The sequence below is a fragment of the Lissotriton vulgaris genome, chromosome 1_1 (genome assembly GCF_964263255.1).
Source record: "Lissotriton vulgaris chromosome 1_1, aLisVul1.2, whole genome shotgun sequence".
NCBI lineage: Eukaryota > Metazoa > Chordata > Amphibia > Caudata > Salamandridae > Lissotriton > Lissotriton vulgaris.
The window spans coordinates 1098650679-1098674613 of NC_141685.1; the positions used below are offsets into that span (position 1 = coordinate 1098650679).

Sequence of the window (23935 nt, forward strand, 5' to 3'; positions counted from 1 at the left end):
TCAGCAAGCGACTCCATATTGTGTTTATCAAACATAGGGTGCCTTGAGTCAAGCACTTAGACTATTTGTGTTTAAAGCTAACTAGAGAACAACAATGTGTTTGTGCGAATCTTTAGTCAAAATAATTACCGTGCCTTAATAGTAAGCCTCAACCAACTGCTCTTTTCAACATTGACAAATGAGGAGCAATTCAATAGCATTCCAAAACAGAAGAGCCGTTCGCATATCCCGTTCACGGCCTAAGATAAACCAGAATGAGGAATAACACGTCTTGGCTTTGGAACTCGACTCCTGGGACTAAATGAAAATAGATGAGCGTGGATGGGGAATAACTCTACAAAGGCGCGCAGCTTCCCCGTACACTGCCGTGGAAGCCCAGGGAATGGGGGATAACACGCCCACGGCAATGACTCACTATTCGAGTCTGCGCAGTGGCTTGCAAATAAGGGGCGGGAAGGGGGAATAACCACCAGGCGCGTAGCTCCTTTCCCGAGGTAGCACTTGCACTATGTAGTAGAAGGGACACTACGCAATGGGGACACATTCCCTGTTCTCTTGACTTTCCACAGTCACTAGCCCGCGGGAGCAGACCTGGGTAATAACTCTGTCATTGACGCGCAACAACTCCTGTCAGTCACGGGAAGGGCCAGATTTATTCGATTGCACACGCAGGGTCCGCGACAGGGAGAACAACCCGCCCTACTTGTTTTGTTTCTTTTTGCTGGACCGATTGCTTTTATTGGCGCATTTTCATTTCGAGCGCGGGCGCTCCATCCGTTCTTACCCCGCATCTGTAGAGCAGACGTTCTCGAGAATGACCTCTTCTCCCACCTTTCTTCCGTTCTCTGTTTGCTTGCTCACCCTTCCTACCATCCGTCCCTTTCTTGCGGAGACGGAGGCAGGTCCGAGTCCCAGCCCTGGACTGCGTGTACATCAATGAAACACCTTCGGCGCCTGCAGCGCTCCAGAGGAGTGACCGAATCTGAAGAAAGGAGATTTGAGCGTCTACTCGGTGTTCACCCTGAAGGGAGAGTGAAAGGATATTAAGGTAAGCGATCGACGGGAACGAAGGTAGCTAGCTTTCGATTTGTCACAATACGAGACACTTTGGTGAGCCATCTAATACATTTTATTTAGGAAGAGATTGTGAGAGAATGGCGATTATAATGGCTGAGCGGCTTTTTTTGTGTTTGATTACATAACTTCCATTTTTAAACCAGGCCCAGTATCTATGTGAAATTATAGGGTGAAAGGGAATTGAGTTTATTATTTGTGATTACCTGTCGCACTGTATTAAAGTTGCAGTCCTCTACCTTCTCATGGAAGTTGGTTATCCTTCACTGCTTGCTGTCACTAACCTTGTAGAGCCAAGTGTGCAAAGGAATGAAAAATTGTCTAGCAGACGCGACAAAGAAATTTAAATGCTATTAAGGACACGGAGGCGAGGATTATGCTTCTCTTATCTTTACTGACAAAAACAGCAGCCAATAAACTTTAAACTGGCATGACCCGGTAGGACAACCCCCTCCACCAGTCTGCACCAATCACTGTCCAGTCCAACACATAACAATCCTTGTAAAACCGGAACCTTCCTCTTTCTTTGCGATGTTCTCCGCAGTCCAACCCAACGTGGCAACTATCGCATCCTCTTGTCCGAAGTGGAACACTTCTCCTCAGCTGAAACCCAGCTCAGCCCGCAGAAATCTCTTCTCAGGTCTGCTTGTGCTGATCACCTGAAATGAAAATACATGCCGTAATGGCTATTCCAACAGTAAGGAATACAACAAGCCATAAACATCATTCGGGTGGGTAAAATACATCAAATCTTCATACAAAGTACATCACTGTCAACCCGGGTGGGATAATCCTCGCCTCCGTGTCCTTAATAGTATGAAATATTCTTTGTCGCGTCTGCTAGACAATTTTTCATTCTATGTCAGTCCACGGAGGCTCCGATTATGCTAGTTTAAACTTTCTCCACCACCACCGAGGCCACATCCACAATAGGTTTATGATAAAACGTTTTAAAAGTAGATTCCGATGACCAATCAGCCGCAGTCATGATGTCTTGAAGCCGAGAACCGGCACAAAAGGATTTTGAGGCCATAGCCCCTCTAATAGAATGAGCTCCAAATTTGGAGGAATCAATACCCGCCAGACTCAACAACCAGGAAACCCACCTGGCCAGAGTAGCATTGGCGACTGGGCGGAAAGGCCTCTGTAGAGAAATCAACAATTGACCAAAATCGTTCCTAAACTCTCTAGTACAATCCTCATATACTTTTAAACACTTTACTACACACAATTTACTGTGGTGAGGAAATGCAGGATAGGAAATACATTTTGAGTGTGTCTTAGTACGCTTTGAAATTGTAAAGGAAACTCCAGTGGGAGTAAATACTCTACCTGACAAATCCAGTGCTCGAATGTCCGATACTCTTCTGCAGGAAATCAAACATAGCAAAATCGTAAGTTTCGCTGAGAGCTGCTTCCTAGACAGACCCTCATTAGCCGGCCAAGCCGATAAAAAACGCAAGATAACAGAAACGTCCCAAAGTTCAGTATACTTGGGCTGAGGGGGGTTCACCAGCCGAATCCCCCTGACAACCTTACACACTAGTGGATGTTCCCCAACGGTATAGAGACAAAATATCGACTCCAAAATATCGACTGGACATAATATCGAGTTTTAAATATAGACTGGACAAAATATCGACTGGACATAATATCGACTACAAAAATATCGTTTTTCAGGTAAGTGAAGTAATATCGACTGTATAAAATATAGATAGCAAAAATATCGATTTTTTAATAATATATAATATTTTATAGTGTATTTTTATGTAATAATATGTGTGAATAGTGTGTATTAATGTTATAAAATATTTTATTACATGAATTTTGTTTTTATAATAATTGCGTAATGTAATTCTGTAGCGGGTTGTGGGTTTATAGGGGAATAGGGTGGGAAGTAATTTAATAATAATTAATTAATTAATATATGTTTGTTAATATTTTTAATTAATAATTAATTGATAATTAATTAATATTAATTAGTTAATTAATTAATATAATTTTGAACATATTTTGTATTAGTAAATAATTGTTAATTAATTAATTGTAATTAGTTAATTACATTAATTAGAGTACATTTTTAATATATATAATTTTGTGTTATTTTTAAGTAATTAATTTTGGAAAAAATAATATTAATTATTAAAATAATTACAGCTAATGTTCTAATATATTTACTTTATTGTTATTGTTAATTAATAATTAATTGGTAATTAAATAATATTGATACATTTTGGGTAAAGGAGCATTTTTAGGGTTCAGGGTCAGTTTTCAGTTCATGGGTAAAGGGGTATTTTTAGGGTTCAGGGTCAGTTTTCAGTTCATGGGTAAAGGGGTATTTTTAGGGTTCAGGGTCAGTTTTCAGTTCATGGGTAAAGGGGTATTTTTAGGGTTCAGGGTCAGTTTTCAGTTCATGGGTAAAGGGGTATTTTTAGGGTTCAGGGTCAGTTTTCAGTTCATGGGTAAAGGGGTATTTTTAGGGTTCAGGGTCAGTTTTCAGTTCATGGGTAAAGGGGTATTTTTAGGGTTCAGGGTCAGTTTTCAGTTTTTGGGTAAAGGGGTATTTTTAGGGATCAGGGTCAGTTTTCAGTTTTTGGGTAAAGGGGCATTTTTAGGGTTCAGGGTCAGTTTTCAGTTTTTGGGTAAAGGGGTATTTTTAGGGTTCAGGGTCAGTTTTGGGTTTTTGGGTAAAGGGGTATTTTTAGGGTTCAGGGTCAGTTTTGGGTTTTTGGGTAAAGGGGTATTTTTAGGGTTCAGGGTCAACAAATAAGATTTTAAAAAATTATTTTTATTATTTTCATTTATTATTTAATTATTATAATTTAATTTAAGTCGTTTTAAGTATATTTTAGTAATTAAAATTTAATATTAATTTAATTTAACACTGTTTTTAATAAAGTCGATATTTTTTACATCTATATTTTTGTTAACGATATTTTGTACTCGATATTTTTGTACTTACCTGTTTGTAGATACAAACTCGATATTTTGACTGTCGATATTTTGTCCACGATATTTTGGCAAGTCGATATTTTGTCCCTCGATATTATTTCAGTGATCCTTCCCCAACAGGTTTACCATCCACGTGCGGATGTCCCGCCAAAATAGCTGATCGGAAAGTATTCACCGATCTGTATGCCAAGCCCGACTGTGCCAAATCTGCCAAGAAATTCGCAATCATAGAGATATCTGACCCCACAGGATCTCCCTGCCGTTCGTTACACCAACCAACCCAACGTCTGCAAGCTGACTCATAACGCTTGTGGGTGGAAGGTGCCCATGCCTGTGACAAGAAAAAGAGAGTGTCCTGAGAAACTCCAGGCACTTGCCAGCGTCTCCGGAAAGTCTCCACGCCATGAGAGACAACTGATCCAGAAGGACCAGCGGATGTTGAAGGCCCACCGGGTCCGTAAGAAGGTCTGGAAATTATGAGATTCGCACTGGTGATGCGCATGCAATACTCATCGCGACTGGAAACCACGCTTGAGTTTTCCAACACGGGGAGATCAAAATCACCTCCGCCTTCTGCCTCCGAATCTGAGCTAGAACCCTCGGGATCATGATGAACGGAGGAAACGCATAAAAAATGCCCATCGTCCATGATTGAAGAAAGGCGTCCGAGCTGATCGCCAACGGATCCGGACGCCAACTGAAGAATTGGGGCAACTGTCTGTTGAGCCGTGAGGCAAACAGATCTATCACACACGGACCCCATAAGTGGTCCAAAGCCCTGACAATCTTGGGATCCAACCTCCAATCGCTGGCATCCCTCAAATACAGAAAGTTCCAATCCGCTGTCACGTTGACAGATCCCGGAATGTACTCTGCCGTCACCGATATTTGATGGTCCAGGCAATAATGCCAAAAGTCCTTGGCTATCTCCGCCAGGAGACGAGACCTGGTGCCTCTGAGGCGATTTATATACCGTACCGCGGACACATTGTCCATGCGTAGGAGAATGCAACAAGAGATCTTTTGAGGGGATAGAGTGCGCACCGCAAAGGAACCCGCCAGGAGTTCCAGACAATTGATGTGGAGATTCAATTCTTCGCAGGACCAGCGCCCCCCGGTCTCCACAGAGCCGCAACGGGCTCCCCAGCCCCACCGGCTCGCATCCGACTCTATCACTACTGGGGTGACAGCAAAGATGGCTCTGCCGTTCCAGGCCTCCATATGCTCCAACCACCAGTTCATCTCCGTGCGAGCGTCCGCCGACAGAAAAACCTGTTGGGCGTAAGTCACACCCTTGCGTAGATGCAATGCCTTCAATCGTTGCATAGCTCTGTAGTGCAAGGGACCCGGAAAGATCGCCTGGATGGACGAGGCCAACATCCCCACCAGGCGTGCTAAGGTCCTCAAGGAAATTGTCGGAGAGACGAGCGCTTTCCTCAATTCCTTCTTGATCGCCACCCTCCTCTTGAGCGGTAAGAGCAATTGAGCCTTCATTGAGTCGACCTGGAACCCCAGGAATTCCATAACCTGTGAAGGTGTCAGAATGGACTTCTGCAAATTCAAAAGGAAGCCAAGTTCCTGAAGGAGGTGAACCGTCCATGATAGATGGAGCGAATCAATCTCCGGCGAGCATCCCAAAATCAGGATGTCGTCTAGATAAATGATCAGTCTTACGCCCCTCTCCCTTAAGCACTGAACTATTGGTTTCATCAGTTTGGTGAAACACCAGGGAGCGGACGAGAGGCCAAAGGGCATGGCGGCAAACTCGAACCACTTGTTGCGCCACTGAAATTGAAGAAAGCGTCGATGCGGTGGAAAAATGGGTGTGAGAAGTTGGCCTGATATTCAGTGTTCACTATTCTAGTGATCACTATGTATCAGTCCAAACAACCCTTATGGTGATTGGTTGTAAGTCAACCTTATAGACCAGCTATCTTAGTAGCGTGGATACGAGCAGTCTTCGGGCTAAACTCTAGAGGGCGTGTTAAGCCAGCTGTTATACCATCACATATACCCCTTGAACACCAGGTGAAAGGACACCACACAAGTGTTATGAAAATAAACAGTGTATTTATTTAGATCACAACAGCCCTGTACTCTTTATGAGGACAGGGTACTAAGCACACAACAAAACTCTTACGAAAATACTTTAAGTTGCACAATTTACACAAATGCCCGAGGGGCACGAAAAACCATATACTCTAAAAGTGGAATGCGAAATTACTAGCAGGTAAGTACTGGACTAATAGGCTTTGGAATCGCTAGGACTACGTTACTGAACCTTCAGATTACTAGTAGGAGGCCTAGGGGACTCGGGTGCAGAGTGTGCACTCTCACGCGGGATGCGGGACAAAGTCTATGGGAGCTAGTAAAGGCAAAGTTAGTGTTCTCGGGCAAACCCGATAAGGTAGATCGAAAACGACAGTGGATCTGGACCCTTGGATAGTGAGGCTATGCTGGGGCACCGAAATGCCGAAGTTACCTAGCCCAGGGGCTGCAGCTGCATAGGTCTGAAAAGACGTCGGAAATCCTCGTTGACGAACCAGGAGCCTGAAGAAAGAGTTGCTGGCAGGCGACCAGTGAAGATTGTTCGAAGTGATCCAAGCCTGGATCGAAGATGGATGACACCTGAAAGCAGAGGGGACCAAGTTCTTAATCACTAGGCAGTGATTGTGTGGGCACCAGGATGGCACCGGGCGAAGTCACCTCGACCAGGTGAGTGGGCGACGCTGGGCTCTGCAGTCTCACGGACCAGGAGGCGTTGTCGACGACCAGGATGGAGGTGCGAGCTGTCCCACGATGGTTGATGCTGTCGACGTCGCTGGACCCAGGATTGGGGCAACAAGTCTTGGCAAATTCAAGCCCACGCAGTGGACCTAAAATGGTGTCTGGAGTGGACCAGGAGTGTCCGGGGTGCTCCTCTTTTGAAAGGGAGCAAGGGCCAGTCTGGAGCAACCAGACCAGCAGTGGTGATGTCGTCGGGCGTCGTCGGGAAGGCCACAAGCCAGCGGGCTAGTAGCCAGACAACGCGGTGAGCAGCAAAAAGCAGAAGGACCCCACGCAGATCTCGTGGATGCTGGGAGGCTGGACTTCGGTGCTGGAGCTGCTCAGGGTCGGGGCTTCTCGGACCCCAAAGCCCTCACCAGAGGATCCCTTGGCGGTCGTGCTGGATAGAAGTCGTGCAGTTCTGATGATGGCCGGTCCCTCGAGGTCTCGTCGCACCTACGGTTCTCAGCTTAGCTGTAGAGGTAGGTAGAGGTCAGAGGTGCCAGGGAAGCCGGGTCTCGTCGAGCTGGTCAGTCGGATTCCGGAGGAAGGACGTGCAGCAAACCGCAGAGATCTTAGATGGTGCCTGCGGATGCAGGGTGACTACTCCTTAGTCACAAGGGAGAAATCTTGAGAAGAGTCGAGAGTTCCTTTCGTGGAAAGTAGTTTCTTGATTCAAAGATGATCTAATTTGGAAGGGTCCCCGCTCCTGCCTTTGTCCTAAAGAAAGGGGCGGGTACGCGACTAGGTCCTGCCCTAGGGGTGGGACCAGGAAGGGGGGTGGTTACACCCCTCTCCCATGCCGGACTTTCCCCAGGCCAGGGGCTGGTGTGCCCCTGGAACTGGTTCTAGCCGGCAGATGCGTAGTGAGCACCGGGGTGCCACTCGCAGTCACCTTCCTGAAAAGCCCTGCCTACCCAGGATACACAAAACCCTGTCTGGGATGGTGCTAGCACCGCCCCTGACAGGAAACCCTTTGTCCAAGCTCCCCTCGCTGGAAGGACTCCCAGCTGCAGGGGGTCAGACTCGTGTCTGTGGTGGCAGCATCCATTTTGTGATGCTGAGGCTTGAGTTAACTTTAACCGGGGTTCACAGTTACATACATGTCGTGTCCCTCTAGAAGTGTGGAATGCTAACCCCGTCACCAGAATTGGCGAGGGGTTAGTATTCCAATTCGTATGACACCTTACTCGACATGTTTTGATAAAGCGATACCAAAGATAGCATTTAACCGCGAGGATTATAAGGCACTTAAGAGTATATGGTATTCTTTATCATGGAACAGCTATTAGGACTTGGTTCCGCAAGCTGCAAACGGGCTCAGCTCATGCCAGAGCGCTATCTCACACGATTCCAAGCACTCTGCCTTCAGGATTGTCAAGGCCTGCCATAGGAGTGACTGATAGGAATCTGTGTGTCCATTTTAGGGTTAGATATAGGTATACTATATCTATAGCAAAGGGTGATTACACCACCTTGCCCCAGCTGTCGTGCAGCCAGTTGTGTCAGATTTAGATGGCCATCCAGGGGTGGCATAATACATGCTTCAGCCCCTGGTAGGCCCTGGGTACACCTATGCCCTGAGTTACAGGGTCTGATAAGGTGGCCCAGTACCAATTGGGTAATGCACCTAAGGTACACGTGTCAATTTAGTGAGAGAACAGCTAGGCTGTGGGTCTGATTAGCAGGCCCACAGCCAGAGAAAGTCGTAAACCAGTGAAACAAAAGCAAAAAATCTGGGTGATCATAGGATAGCAGACCTTACTCTCCTACAATGGGCACCGTCAGGTATGCGTCTTTCAAGTCCAGACGTACCATCCAATCCTGTTCTAACAGAATGTCGCGCAGTAGGTGTATGCTTTCCATTTTGAAGTGCTGATACACCACCCATGCGTTGAAATCTCTGAGATTTAAAACCAGTCGAAAGCCCTGGTCTTTCTTGGGAACCACGAACACGGTGCTTGCAAAGCCCTAAACGTGTGGCAAAGTCTCCACTACTGCTCCCTTTCTGAGCAAAGCCAGCACCTCTGCGTCTATGAAACTCTGTTCTTGTAGGGAAAAATGCAGTGGCGCGGGCGCTTGACGCTGCGCGGGGGAGGCATAAAACTCCATGTGGTACCCTTGGACGGTTTGTAACACCCAGGGATCGGTTGTTAGCTCCCGCCACTTGTGAATAAATAAGGCCAGTCTGCCTCCCACCATGTGTTCTGTTGCACAAAGAACTTTTACCTGAATAGGAATTGTCTCCTGAATTATTCTGTTGTCCTCTGTAGTTTCCTTTCTGTCCTCTGCCACGACCTCCTCGATTACGGGAGGGATAGAAGTTGGAGCGCTGGTAACCTCTGCCTCGCTGCTCACCTCCACGTGAGGTCTGATTAAAACCTCGGCCGGACCCTCGACCTCGCTGACGTCCGGCCCTGTCAAAAACACTGGTGTGAAGCACCCTTTTTATCGTAGTCTGCGCCTTGTCAAATGCGGAAAAAGTGGCGACGTACTTGCCCATTTCCTTAACGAACTTGTCTCCGAAGAGCATGCCGTTAGCCATAGAACCAGGTTCATTGGTGGCCATCTCTGCCAATTGGGAATCAATCTGCATCAGAAAAGAGCGTCTCCGCCCTGTGGACAGAGCCACATTCGCATTTCCCAAAAAGCACATGGCACGTTGGGCCCATTCCATGATATCAGACGTATCCATAGGCACGTCCTGTTCCATGGCCTTGACCGTGGCCTCCAGACTCTTAGTAAGGGGTCCAGAGACGTCCAGCAATTTGTCCTGGCACCCCCGCCATGCCCTATCCAGCCCTTTTTAGGGTCCTTAGCGAACTTCCTCATGAACGCTGTCATGGTAGGATCAAGGTCCGGAGTATCCGTCACCTTCCCTGTCACTGAAAGTCTGGGGCATTCCGACCCCAACGTGGCTCGCACCCCACTCTCAAAACCTTGACGCAAGTTGTTGGTGACATAATGCGCAACTTCAGCACAGGGCACCCATTACGTGGATCTAGGGTGAACTATACTATTAGAGTCAAACAGAAGGTTCTTAGAGACCTGACTATCATCTGCCTTGAATGCTGTGTGCTTAGTCTTCTTAGCCTTCTTTTTAGAAGCAATCGAATCCACCTCCGTGTCTGAAGTACCAGGTGGCGTCGAGGAGGAATCCCCCGATGTCTGATAAGCCATAGAGCCATGGTCCCTCATCACTGACTTGGCCATCTGCGCTAACTTGTGGGCCTGGGACTGAGCAGAGGCATCCCCCTTGCGTGAGGATTTAAACTTTCTCTTGCCCGAGGTATGATGGGACTTAGTAAAGCTTTGGAAGAAACTATTTAAGGCTTTAACGCCTTAATCAGGGCTTTACTAACAGAGCTCTGGTCGTGGGTAGCCAGGGCTTCACCTAAGTTCTCCTCCAATTGTTCTTCCTCAGGCTCATACTGCTCGTATTCATTGAATTCGACCCACTGGTCGCCCTCCTCGGCGTAATACGCCATATCCAAGGGAAAGGAGGTGAGGAGGAGATTAACAGGGGGGAGCAACCCAGTGTTGCCTCTACACACACTCTGCAACCCCAGTTGCCAACACACCACAGAGGCAGGTAACTATACGGTGGAAGGAGACCCCTATTAACATTCAAAACTCCCCTAGAGCAAAGCTCTTAATCCGGACACGCTCCGGTCAGCGTTCCTATGAGGCCAAGGATTGATGCAGCCTAGAAACGCGCACTTAGCGAGGAGCCGGTAATGCAAAATCGGAACTCGGCTCCTCGCGCATGCACGTCGTACTGGGGGCACACACTCGACTACTCCCTGCGCGCGGGCAAGCCGCATCGGCCTCCTCCTGCTCCACCGCCCCCTAACGCGCTCACACGCACACCGCAGGACGGCGGACAGGGTAACGAAGAACCCGACGTCGGATAAAGTCGCGCAATGACGCTATACCAAGTCGCGCAATAACACACAATCACAAAATCACTCACCATAAACCCCCATCCGCTGAAGCAAATAAGGGAAAGGCACTTAACTCGCTGCTGCAGCAGCAAAGAAAGAGGAAGGTTCCGCTTTTACAAGGATTGTTATGTGTTGGACTGGACAGTGATTGGTGCAGACTGGTGGAGGGGGTTGTCCTTCTGGGGTCATGCCAGTTTAAAGTTTATTGGCTGCTGTTTTTGTCAGTAAAGATAAGAGCAGACAGCAGCTGTGATCCTCTGCTTCAGCTGCACAGAAGACATGCTGCAGCAGCGCGTCCCTCTTACCAGCTGTAGTTTTATTCCAGTTTATGGCCTCCGCTGTATACACAAACACGGAGAACCTTCCTTTTATTGGTTGTTTCAAGGCGTGTACAATGAGGGCGATGCGCAGCTCGAGTGCATGTGCACAGCGCAGCTGCTTCGACAAACGTTGTTGAGATCTCCGCTTAACTGAATGTGTGCCTGTTCTTCGGTTTGCAAGTGTATGGGGGAACAGACTTTCAGGAAGGGCAATCAGAATAGAGGAAAGATGCTCGGTTTTGCATCCCAAACGATTCGTGCAGTTGTTATTTTTAATGCAAACAAAACAGGTGATGGACAGAATGTGGATCAATGTCACACATTCACCCCAGTCCAAAGATCTGGGCCCAAATCCATCGTTTTTTTGCACTCCACACCACCCTGGGTTAGACAATGGCGATATGCAAATCAGCTCCGACCCTGTGCCCCATGGGAACAGTCCAGTCCGAACTACAAAAGCCATGTCCTTCCCAGAACGGAATCAAGCATCCGAGGACCGGCTTTGAGTCTCCTCTCCTGTAATCACATTTCCACCTGCCATGTGTGAGTTTTTACACTTTGTAGCAGTTTTCGATGAGAAACAATGGCATTCTGTCTCTGTGACAAATAAAAGGGGCACACTTTAATCGAGCAACAATTTTTTAAAAAGCTCTAAAAAAAATTTTAAAAAGCTCTAAAACCACATGCGAGCGTCGAAGCGCCACAGCAAATGCAGTAAAAACTTAAAATAACGAGATATAATTTAGGTCAGACTTAAAATAATTTGTGGGTTTAAAGCCTTTCTAAATGTAAGGCTCTGATTTCAAATCCCGAGTGTCTTTAATAAAGTATTCCGACAAGAACCAGCAAACTGCATGTAATGTGTTTGAATTCATGCAAACATTTCTGGAACATTTACATACCGAATAATGTGCCAGTGACGTGAGTATAGGTAGCGAGGCAGCGAAAACGAACCATGGTTTATGCAGGGATCGTCAAGTCCAGCCCGATTGAGTAGTGAGTTAGGTTGAGAGGAAAGGGGCTAAATCTTTTTTTCCTTGAAGGACTAGCACATGTTAAGCACTTTTCCAGCCTTATTTTTCTCTGTTTTCTCCTCACTGGCCCCCACCGTTTCTCTGTCCCATTTGGCAAAGAATTCATGCTGTGTAGTCAAGCTTCCTGTGAACTGCCTGGCATGTATGTTAGATAGTGTTTTGTACTGTTACTGTTCAAACCAAATGCATATGGTGTTTTGACTTTTAGGTAAGTATTTTATTCCATCTCTTACTTCACACCAATAGTGATGGCTTAGTACCAGACTTAACCCACATTTTGAAAGTGCAAGAGCAGAACACATCCTACCCTTTGAATCAGCACAACTTAGTTTTGGGATGTATTTACAGCACTATGAACCCTCATTATGATGGCAGTCGGTGGGACCGCGAATGGCCCTTGTACAGGGCAGGTTACTGTCCGATAATGAGTCCGCGGTCCCACCTGCCCTATTAGGATAAGACTGCTGTGCAGGCGGTCATACGTGCCTTTTTCATCTGCGGCTTGTGCTGCGGCCCAGGAAAAGGGCTGAAGCACAAGCTGCAGTGGGAAAAGGCATATATGGTGCCTGGCACATGGGACATGGTTGTGTGGGGAGGTACTGCATGTGCCCCCAGGGCCACTAACAGCACGAAAAGGCAGTTGTAAATGGACATCCTAATCCCCACGGCGGTGCCTGAGCAGGAACCGCCATTATTTTAGGGATAGGAGTCCAACCGCCGCCCTGACGAGATCTTGGATGCGGGCGGTCCTACCCTCCTACCACCGGTATTTTAATCCGGCTGTCAGACCGATGTCGGGGGGGGACCACTACCGACGGCCTATCAGTGGCAGTCTGCCCGCCATCGTAATGACCCCCTATATTTGTCTTTGTCTCGTTAATTGACTTTTATAGCATGAGTGGGTGAGATCGTACTTGTGAACCCTAGAGCTAACTCGAGCAAGTGAATGGCTACCAGTGGTCTAGTGACACAGCACCAGTACTCAAATGAAATGGCAATGATGTCTGAAAGATGCTTTACTGCATAGGTGCTCTGAGTGAGTTCAGAAAACCTTACTTACATAATGTAGATTCCATGGCGTCTAGCACCTAAAAGGTTATACATTGTTGAAGCATTCTGGAAAGAGTCATGTATTTAGCGCAGACAGAAGTCGTGCTTACAACTTACCTCTGAATCTCTCAGCCTCTCTTTAGGCCACTACCCGGTCACGGAGATAATGTTCTTGATTGCTCTTGGGCTCCTGTAAGAACAACATGGATAACGGAGAAAGCGGTGCACCATTGAGACATCTGGTGAGTGAGAAGGTGATCTGTGTTTCACAGCATTACTGCTGGTCACCTGCATATAAAATGTGCATGCAATTGGGTGTTGCGAGGGTCTTTCACAGCGTATTGCTCACATGTGACATCTTGTTCTAAAAAATAAAACTAAACTCCCTCCACTTTCAGTATTCCCTCTTCATCTTCAGCTTTGAGCTCAGTCATACTCAGGAACTGAAACGTGGAACCCCTTTCTGCCAGATCCCACAATCCCTCTGTGCCTGAAAAATTCCCCAGAGTTGAACTGCTGCAAGTGGTGGCAAGCTCTATGTCACACCCTTCTTCAGTGATGATGATGATAATAATAAAAGTAATGTACATAACACCTGCTATTACTGTACTTTTTACTGGTACTCAAATTACTGACTTCGGAGTGATGCAGGCCTGCCTCGTCTGTGCAGTATTCATATGAGCTAGAAACATTTTATTGTTAAAATATGCCACTTAAGCTCCAGGTAATGGATTGTGTGGTGTGTGCAGCTAATTAACACTTGCATGTAAACGCCTCTGCTGCATAGTTGCATTTTTCTTGGTTTCCTACCTATTTGTACTGGAGAGGTTTACAATGCCACAACAACTTTATTTATTTATTTAGAGTTTTATATAGCGCGAACAAGACCCTTTCGGGTAAAACAGAGCTTTACCAGAATAACAAAGGAATGTATGATACAAAACGGTAGGCAGTATAAAAAAGCATAGTATAAGTTTTGCAGACAAAATTTACATAAGAAAATGATGAGAAGATATAGGCGCATATTGACAATCGTAAGTACTTGCATGAACAAACACCGATGGGTGTTAGAATGGTATGTAGATGGCTGGGAAATGCAGGAAAAACAACGTGGATCTCAGGGGTATGGGCAAAGGCGTGGCAAGAAGCAATGACAAACAACCAGGAAAGAGCCACTCATGAGGAGAGGGAGGTATGTCCTCCATGTGAGTGAAATATGTGGGATAATAGAGTTTTTACTTCTTTCCTGAACATGGGTGTGTCTGGGTTGCAACTGAGCTCAGAAGAGAGAGAGTTCCATATTTTTGGGACAACTCTGGACAAGGATAAGTTGTAGATTTTTTTTGCTACATTTTTTGTGGCTTAAGTAGTAGGAAGCTTGTGGTTGTGGAACTCTGTTTCCACCCTATAGGGTCAGTGTCTGGGCCAGGTTAAAGGGGGTACTCTAATTGCAATATTGAGATGAATCCTAGCCTCAAAGGCTAACCCATTCAGTGACTAGAGGTCAGGGGTGATATGATTCTTTTTTTTGTTGATCTTGCTTTATATGTCTCGTGCTTACTGTTGCCTTCAGCATAGTTGATTACTGTGAAGAAGTCTAAAACCACTCAATTGTAACGAAGTTGTGGTTTATTAAGCACAGAGGTTGAGCGTGACTATCAGCATATCCCCACAGTGAGATTTGACAGACTTGTAAAGTCCTCTCTCATATTACTGGCTAGTAGTCTGTGCTAAGCTGTCATTAAAGCACCCTTATTTCAGATGCTAATCGAAGCAGTGCTCATAGATGTTATCTGCAAACTGGATATCCTCAGGAATAGTTACCAAAACTTCAAACTTAAGACAATTGGGATAAACATTTTCAGTGATCACTGAGTAGATCACAGTATCCACTACTTAGAGCTTTCATGTGATCCTATGAAGATAGATGGCTCCTCGATTCAGAAGAGAAGCACATGTCATCTCACAGGGCCATAAATGAGACATTACCCCTATATTATAAACCTGCTAATATGAGCAGATGCTACTTTTTAAGTTTGCATGCTCTGTACACTAAACTAATGATGCAGATGCTTGACCTCGTGAATGTGCTGGCCAGCAAATAGAGGCTTTGCTAAGGGACTGGCTTTGTGGAAGGACAACATTATTGTCTCCGTGTTAGGGCTGTGCATTGCTTACTTTCTTTCTATGGTAAACAACGTTTACCACAAACTTTTCTCAACGCAGGGAATCACAACGCGGTTGTTACAACGACCGCGTTGTGATTCCGCATACCATTACTCCGCAAGTCGGAACAATGACTTGCGGAAGGGGGGGGGGGTGTTTGATTTAAAATCCAACACCTTCCCTAGTGTCCGAAAAGACTGGAGTTGGAATAGTAAATTATACTATTCCAACATCCAGCGCCCCCACTCCACAAGGCGTTCTTCCGACTTGCGGAGTAATGGTATGCAGAATCACAACGTGGTTGTTGTAATGACCACGTTGTGATTCCCTGCGGGGAGAAATATCGCAGCATATTAAGATACATTCTCTTTCTACATCACATTCATCCACAAATCCAGAGATTAGCAAAAGAGCTAATAATACACTTATTTACGCAATGTTTTATAAATGCATAAGCCACTTACTGACCAATAAAGTTAAAAATACACCTGCAATACCAATGGTCAAAGAAGCTTGAACAGGCATCAATATTTATTTCAATGCATACAGGGAGAAGAAGTGGGGGAAAGAGATGGGGCGGGGGAAGAGCGAAGTGGAGAGAGATCAAGAGCGAGCTAAAGAGAAATCGGCTGCATCTTGTCCTCTATCTGTCCCCAACTCCCATAATTTAAATACGAGGATCATGTATTCCAACCAAGGCAAAATGTTTTAACCTTTTCTCCAGATTAAAGATGCAACTTTGTGACCCATATCTGGAGAGCACTCTCACAATATATCCATTTCCTTGTACTAGCAACAGTAGGTATTCAGACAAAATGGTTATGCCATCAGTATACTTTACAGGGCTCTATCTGTTGACTCTAATCTGTATGTCTACTGCAATTACACTGTTTCAAAAGAGGTGCTTGTGTGTTACACGTTAATGATATAACTCTTGTTTTGAACCAGCAGAAAATGGAGCAGTGAGCAATAGAGAAGGGCGTATTGAAGAATTTGCTGAGAAAAGACAATTGTTCAAAGCTTAAACAAGAAAAAGAAAAGCAAACACTCTGCAGAACCCTAGGAGGGGAAAAAATTCTACAAAGAAGATGCGTTCAAAATGTAAACGAGACACTGGTGGACAGAAGAGTACTCTATTTAAGAAAGGGTTTAGAAAAGTGGTGCTTTCCAGCTTACATCAAGGAATAGCAAAAATGTCATACAGCAACAATGCAGATTCAGAAGAGAATGTAAAGCTTGTTAAATATAACGAGAACACACTACAAAAGAGGTCAGACTATACATGCCCTACGTGCAAGAAACAGTTCTCTGTCAAAGGGTACTTCACAAGGCACCTCCAAGTACATTCATGTGTGCACCAACATCAGTGTACCGAGTGCAATAAATGTTTCAGTAGAAAGAAAAATCTTGTCATCCACCTGAGAACACATTCAGGTGAAAGACCTTTTGAGTGCACCGAATGCGAGAAAGGCTTCAATGAGAAGAAAAGCCTCACTATCCACCTAAGAAGGCATTCAGGTGAGAGGCCATTTCAGTGCACTAAGTGCGAGAAAGGCTTCACTACAAGGGGCGGTCTTGTTGTACACTTGAGAACTCACTCTGGAGAGAGACCATATCAATGTATTGAATGTCACAAAAGCTTCATTCAGAAGGGACATCTTAAAAAACACCAAAAAATACATTCAGGGGAGAGAACTTTTCTTTGTCCTACATGTGGAATTTCTTTTGATCAGGAGACACAACTTATTAGTCATCAGAAAGTGCACTATTCAAAAGAGGAAGAGTCTCCGTCTACTAGACACGAGGAAGAGTACAGCATCCTAAGTGGTTTTCATGAACACAAGGCATCCCTGAATGCAGAAAGACAGAATCAATGCAATGAATGTAGAAAAAACTTGAGAGAACTCAATGATCATATCAGATTTCACAGAACATATAAAGGGGAAAACTTATGTAAATGTACTGAATGTGAAAAGATCTTTGCAGAAAACACACATCATATTATGCAACAGAGAATGCACTCGGGAGAGAGACCGGGGAAGAGACACACAGTTGTGGCTAGGTTGTTAGAAGTATCTGTCCCCAATGAATATTTCGTCTTACACCATGAAGAATACAACAAAGTGTAAATTGCAGCACAAGCAACAATATGAAACAAACATGTAAACGTTAAAATGTTGCTAATACTCGGATTGCTGAACGTGCAGAGGTTCTGAAGTAGAAGGAACATGACAGCAACCAGACAGTTCAGACAAGAAGGATCTGATGGTGGTATTTGAGCAACAGTAAATCAGAGTTCAAAGAAGAGTTAAATTAAGGGGTACAGTTGGATAGAGGTGGTATCCAAAAGTTCAAATCCAGGCAAGGCACACCCCTCATCCCATTCTTTGGAGGTCAGTAAATGGAGTACCAATGAATTGGATAATAATAACAGCTATTTACAGTGCTTGGGCATGGCAGACGTGGTATGAACTCCACATCAAAAAGTATAATTTTCTTTTCTATGAAAGATTCCTTTCCAAGGGCTATAAAAGGAAAGAAAGTATGCAAACAATGAACACAGCCTACACACTGTCAATAAAATATTGAAGATGCTATTTCAGGAGCAGAAGATGCATTTTCAAAGTTGCTGGTGATACTATTGCCAGTCATTTACCCAAACACACGTGACAATCTATCTCTTAAAAGAAGCAAATCACACAAAAGAGTATTTACCACTGTATGAAGACCAATCCCTCAAGTAAATGAGACCACATCCACCACTAACTAAGGCACTTGAAGAACAACACACTTTCTGGAATTTAAACAACCTTTCTCGACAAATAGTTGAAAGCTACACCTTTTTGAAAGGGAAAACACATTTTATATTTCTTCACCAAATTTAATTGGCATATGTAGAGATAATTATAACATTAGAATATTATACAAGTTGTGTAAAATGAATCCTAAGACAGCAGTCACTGGACATGGCCAGGACCCACATGATCTGGCTGCAGTCAGTGCTCAGCGAATATGGAGGGCAGAAGTATAGATAAATGACTGGTCCCTATGCTAGATCATTGCAAAATCCAAAAACAACACTCAAAACGTTTCAGTGGATATTTTGGCTGCCTACTGACGTAATAAATTTACCAAAATGGTTTAGAAAAGGGAAAGCGACTTACGTTTTCAAGGTCATTCGATAAATAATATTTCATCTAATAGCATTCTTTTGCTGGTGATGAATGGACACAGTTATTTTCTTTTTACAATTTAGTACAGTCATTAAGCTTCTGGTAAAAGGTAAAAATGTTATAGGGCAATTGAGCAATCATTTCTGACAGCAACAAGACCAAAAGTTAAATGTTCAACCCATATCTCTTACAGAGTAGCATACCCATATCTCTTACAGTGTAGCATTTGAGTGTGTGGACAAAAGTAGCTCACAGTCTAAGCCAGACCAACAGAACATGAAATCAGATCTCTACGTTACGTTCAAGGTGTTCAGCAAATACACCAACACGAGTGTCACTAAGGGGTAAAGTAAATACTATGAAATAGGGACTGACACAAGCTTAAAGTAGGGTTGTCCTCATTGTGCTTACATTTAACCACTCAATTTACTTGGCTCTCCTAAGCATTAATGGTGCTGAATTCCACGATCAGGGTTGCACTTAGTGCTGACCACAAAAAGCCGTACTGCAATCGAAGACCAATGGGATTTCAAAGATAGGTTTCTTTTCAAGAGTTGTGCACCAAGATAAACGAAATCTCAATTGAAACCAGTTAGATTAATTTGTACCTGAAAGTCATATTTTTGTCTAAGTTTATTTGGAAAATAGGCTTATTAAGTCCAGAAGTGAATAAGAAGTAAACATATATAGAATTACTATGTATATACCATTTATATAGGGGAAAAAGTGAATAAATGTGTCAAAGGCCACAACGGTTTTCCAGGATTAAATCAGAAATATGATTGAGAATATCTTGCTTTCATGCCAAAGCCTCATAATTAAAATATATTATCACAATAAAATATACTGGCTCCAGTTTGGAAATGTGTCTTGGTAGGGTATGGGAAGTAGTCGAGTTAGTGAGGAGACAACCCCAGAAACAACCATGGTAATTAAATGCAAGTGTAACTTCCATTTGAGCAGTTAAGTAATGAGACCTTCCTGTATGCAGATCATTGCATTCGTGTTCACATATGTGCTGATTCCTAGTTTACCCACAAAGGGGCTGTGTGCAGTTTTTCCCAAAACAAGAATACTTATTATTTTATAATTATGTATGCTCACAATCGCATGCAGCAACCCTTGTTTGCAAAAAATAAAACATACAAGCCTGCAGATGTCAATCCTTACCTCCGTGTGCAGTGGTCTATGCCCATTAGGGTGGTATTTCTAGTTGAGGTGAGCACTAATAAGTATTTTTGAAATCCCTTGCAAAGATTTTTTTTTAAACAAATAATTCATAAAGGTGGCCACTTGCAGGCTTTTACCACAACTGCACCGTTTCTGCACCATGTGATGCAAATAGAAAGTACATATGCATGCTGGGAGCAGCAAAAGGGTCATGCATAAATATTAGGAAGCCACCCACACAATGGTATGCACTGCTGCAGGCTTCGTAAAAATGTGCAGGTTCAAGTACTGGATGTGAGTCATGCATATCTTTTAGGAATACTAGTTAAGTAGGCCACATTCCATATTGATAGTATTATCTAAAGTGAACCTTAACCCCTTCGATGCTGATGACGAGCTGAGCTCGTCATCAGCCACGGGGGCGTGTGCGGATGACGAGCTGAGCTCGTCATCTAACGCGGCTTTTTGAAAAAAGCCGCGTAGCGTAAAAATTACTGCCGCAGCGATGAGGTTAATAGGTTAAGACTTGGGGGCCGAAGTTTGGTGGTCCTACTGCGGATGGTGCAACGATATGTCCGCTGTAGGACCGCCAAGCTCGTTGTGCGCCCCCTGCCAGATTAGGACTTCAGTCCTGGTCAGACGAGCGCCCTTGCTGCTTTATGACAGCTGCGGTCTGTTAGGCTTAAAGAAGAGCCTAACATGCAGACTGCCGCTCTCAACTGCACCTTCCTGCACTGTGCAACATACATGCCACACCGTGTAGAAACTGAGGGTGCAAATCAAGGTGGACACTACATTCCCCACCCCCGCATGCACCCCTTGGACTCTTAGGCATCAGGGGCCCCTTAGTGCCTCATCGCCATGAACCGCCATGAACGTCAACGCCGCTGAATCCAGGATCCTTGGCTGTCGCAGCGGTCCAATGGTGGTCCGACCATCGCAGTCATAATACTGCGCTCGGTCCCACAGTGCAGCAGTGGTCAGACTGCCACCACGAGTTTGACGGTCCTATGGATCGCCAAACTCGTAATCAGGACCTTGGATAAAACCCGTAGGTGCAGATATGAGAAGAATAGAGAGTATAATAATAACAGGGTTGACCGATCTTTCTCTGATATATTTGTTCTATGTTCACAAGAAGCAAGAATTCCCAACCCCCCAAAAAAGTCTCCCTGCTAAGCATTGAATTAAAAAAGAATACTTTTAAATAAATATTGTTTGTATGTATAAGTGGTTGATTAATGCACAAACTAACAGCAATAACCTAGTAACCCAAAGCATTGATTTTGTGATGATGTATTTTTAATCATTTTAAGCGGTGTATAAAAAGCATATTCATTTTATAGAGATGAAAACATGAATTAATTTAGATTGAAAAATCTGATATGTCAATTTCGGGGATGCTACAAAGGATGTTGCCCTCCAGAGAGGTTTCAGTACCTTCAACAGCATTTACATTTCTTTTTGGATTCCATCATGTTATGCTGCAGAGAAAAACAAATCTGTTTTGAATTATCCTTCACTAAAGTGGAAAGGAACGCACAATTTGCTACACATTACCGTTTTAAAATCAAAGCATTGTTACGTTGCAGTAATAATTACTTTTACCGTGTATTGAGTCCTAGCACACATGTTTAACTCTCTTCGCTTTTCTTTGTATGTGTTTTCCTTCACTGTTACTAGGTAGAAGTGCTTTAGCAACTGCAAAGAAGTGTTTCTTTAACATGCTCACGTTATTTGAAGCCACTGCTGATCCCTTAATAAACCTGTGGTTAAATTATTTGCTGAATAGTTTCCTCCTGATTTTTACTGCAGTTTTAGCTAACTGTGTCATCCTTAAGAAAAGATGACTGGAAACTGTGAGAAGTTGGCCTGGTATATAATGCTCACTAATTCTAGTGATCACTTTGTACCATGCCAAGCAACCCTTATGATGATTGGTTGTAATTCAACCTTGTAGACCAGTTATCCTAGTGGTAACGTGGACAAAGCAGTCTTAGGCTAAACTCTGAAAGGCATGTGAAGCCAGCTGTAGTACCATACACAACCCCCTTGAATACCAAATGAAAGGGACACCACACAGATATATATTGAAAATATATATTGATTTATTAACTATAAAATCCCCTGGACTCTTTATGAGCACAGAAGCACAAGCGTTAAATCACAAGACAGTTTAAAATACACAAAAGTTGCACAATATGGATGAGCCCTAGGGGCCACCTAAACCATATACTAAGAAAGTGGTATAAGAGATACCAATTGGAAAGGAAACAGGCCTAGGGCCTTGGGAATCGCTGGAGCTATTCGAGACTATCAATGATTAAGTCGGGAAAGGCCCGCGGGACTCGGGTGCAGTGTCTAAAGTGCACGCACTTCTCAATGTAAAGTCTATAGTGCTTAAAAAGTACAAAGTTAGTTAGTTCGGAACCTTCCGAGTGACCTAGAACGCTGAAACTTAAGACACAGGCCCTTGAGATGTGTACCAGTGTAGGAACACCGGCGGAGCTGAGTTACCTCACCCACAGGAAGCGGGTGCACAGGGTCGAAGTAGTGTCGGGTTTCGTCATGCTGGTCGATGGTGCTTGGAGCTGAAGATGCTGCAGGCGGCTCGATGTGAAGAGTTCCGGTGGATCCAAGGGTGGATCTGAAGTGGTGAAGACCTGAAAGCAGAGGGGACAATGTTAAAAGGCACTAGCCAGTGACTACCGTGGAACCAGATTGGAACCAGGCGATGTCGGGTGCAAACAGGCGTTGAGGTGTAGCTTATCTCTGCAGCCACGTGGACACCGGGGGTCGAGGATGTCCAGGAGTCGGTCACGAGCTGTCCCACGCCGGCTTCTTGCTGTTGGCGGTGTCGGCGACCTGATCGGAGCAAACAGGCCTTGGCTAATGCAAGCCACGCAGGAATCGAAAGATGCTTAACACTCGGACCAGCAAGGTCAGAGCGAGTGCTCCTTTTCACAGGAGCTTGGGCAAGTCTGGAGCAACCAGACCCGCTTTGTAGTTCGTCGGTTTCGTCGCCAAGATGGCCGCTGACCACGTGGCTAGTGGCCGGGATGGCGCGTCGAGTGGCACAATGCAAAAGGGCCCCACGCAGATCGTGGAGATGCTGGGGGGCTGATCTTCGGTGCAAGGGCTGCTCGGTGGTGGGGTTTCTCAGTCCCCAAAGCACAACGTCGAGGATGCCTCGGTTGCTGCGCAGTCAACTTTTCGAGTGTCTTCCAAGAGGTCCGTCCGGTCCCACGTCACTCGGTGCCTCCACGGGTCCCTTCTTTGCAGGGACTGTGGATCGGGCTGTGAGAGGTCTGGGAGTCTGGGTCTTGTCGGGCTCTGGGCACCGGCTCCGGCGGGAGGCGGCGGCAAAGCAGACGTCGAGTTGCTGGTTGGTGCCTGTTTTCACAGGGTGGCCACTCCTAGGCCACAAGGGAGATTCTCTTCAGTCTTCTGAGCAGCAGAATGTCTTAGTCCAGTCTTCTTCTTTATTTCAAGTTGATTCAGGATGATCTGCTGTGCAATGGCACTGCTCCCACTCTTATTCCCAATCTGAGGGGTGGATCACCTACTAGGTCCCTCCTCTGGGAGGAACCAGGAAGGGGGGCGGTTACACCCCCTTTCCTTTGTCCAGCTCCTCGCCAGGCCTGGGTCTGGAAAGTCCCAGGACCGGTTTGGACTGGCTTATGCACGGGGACACCTTGTGTGCCCCGGGCATGTCTCAATCTATTCAGCCCTGTCCTACCCAATACAGAAAACCCTGTCTGGGGTGGTGCTCGCACCTCCCAAGGCAGGAAACCCTTTGTCCAGGCCACCATCTGCCGAGTTTCGGTCAGCAGCAGGAGGCCAGACTCGTGTCTGTGGTGGCAGCATCCATTTTGTGATGCTGAGGCTCGGGTTAACTTTAACCGGGGTTAAGGCTACACACATGTCGTGTCCCTCTAGGAGGGTGGAATGCTATCCCCGTCGACAGAACTGTCGAGGGGATAGTATTCCAATTCGTATGACACCTTACTCGACATGTTGGATTATAATGCACTTAAGAGTATATGGTATGGCAATATCCCGGAACAGCTTAGGGAGTGGTTCCCGACAGCTGCAGACAGGCTCAGCTCATGCTAGAGCACCATCTCACATATTTCCAAGCACTCTGCCTCCAGGATTGAAGAGGCCTTCCATCGGAGTGGCTGATAGGAACATATGTGTCCAGTTTAAGGTTAGATATAGGGATACTATATCTAAGTAAGAGGTGATTACACCAACTTATCCCAGCTGAGTGATCAGCCAGTTGT

The 23935-nt window shown here is 45.2% G+C and overlaps 1 protein-coding gene across 2 annotated transcripts; it reads left to right on the top strand.

Annotated features, from left to right (window-relative positions):
* The first annotated feature begins 440 nt into the window (after positions 1 to 440).
* Positions 441 to 21429, top strand: LOC147748670 (uncharacterized). Of its 2 annotated transcripts, XM_086963534.1 has the most exons (3): positions 478 to 1048; positions 13273 to 13382; positions 16258 to 21429. In XM_086963534.1, exon 3 carries the CDS (start codon positions 16395 to 16397, stop codon positions 17433 to 17435), a length of 1041 nt encoding a protein of 346 aa, XP_086819660.1. In that variant the 5' UTR covers positions 478 to 1048; positions 13273 to 13382; positions 16258 to 16394; the 3' UTR covers positions 17436 to 21429. The 2 variants fall into 2 exon arrangements, with proteins under 2 accessions (XP_086819664.1, XP_086819660.1); XM_086963538.1 differs by lacking the exon at positions 13273 to 13382 and having other exon boundaries at positions 441 to 1048; positions 16258 to 19674.
* The last annotated feature ends 2506 nt before the right edge of the window (positions 21430 to 23935 follow it).

Coding starts and splice junctions, on each gene's coding strand:
- LOC147748670 (XM_086963538.1), top strand. CDS start 16,395: ATGCGTTCAAAATGTAAACGAGACACTGGTGGACAGAAGAGTACTCTA.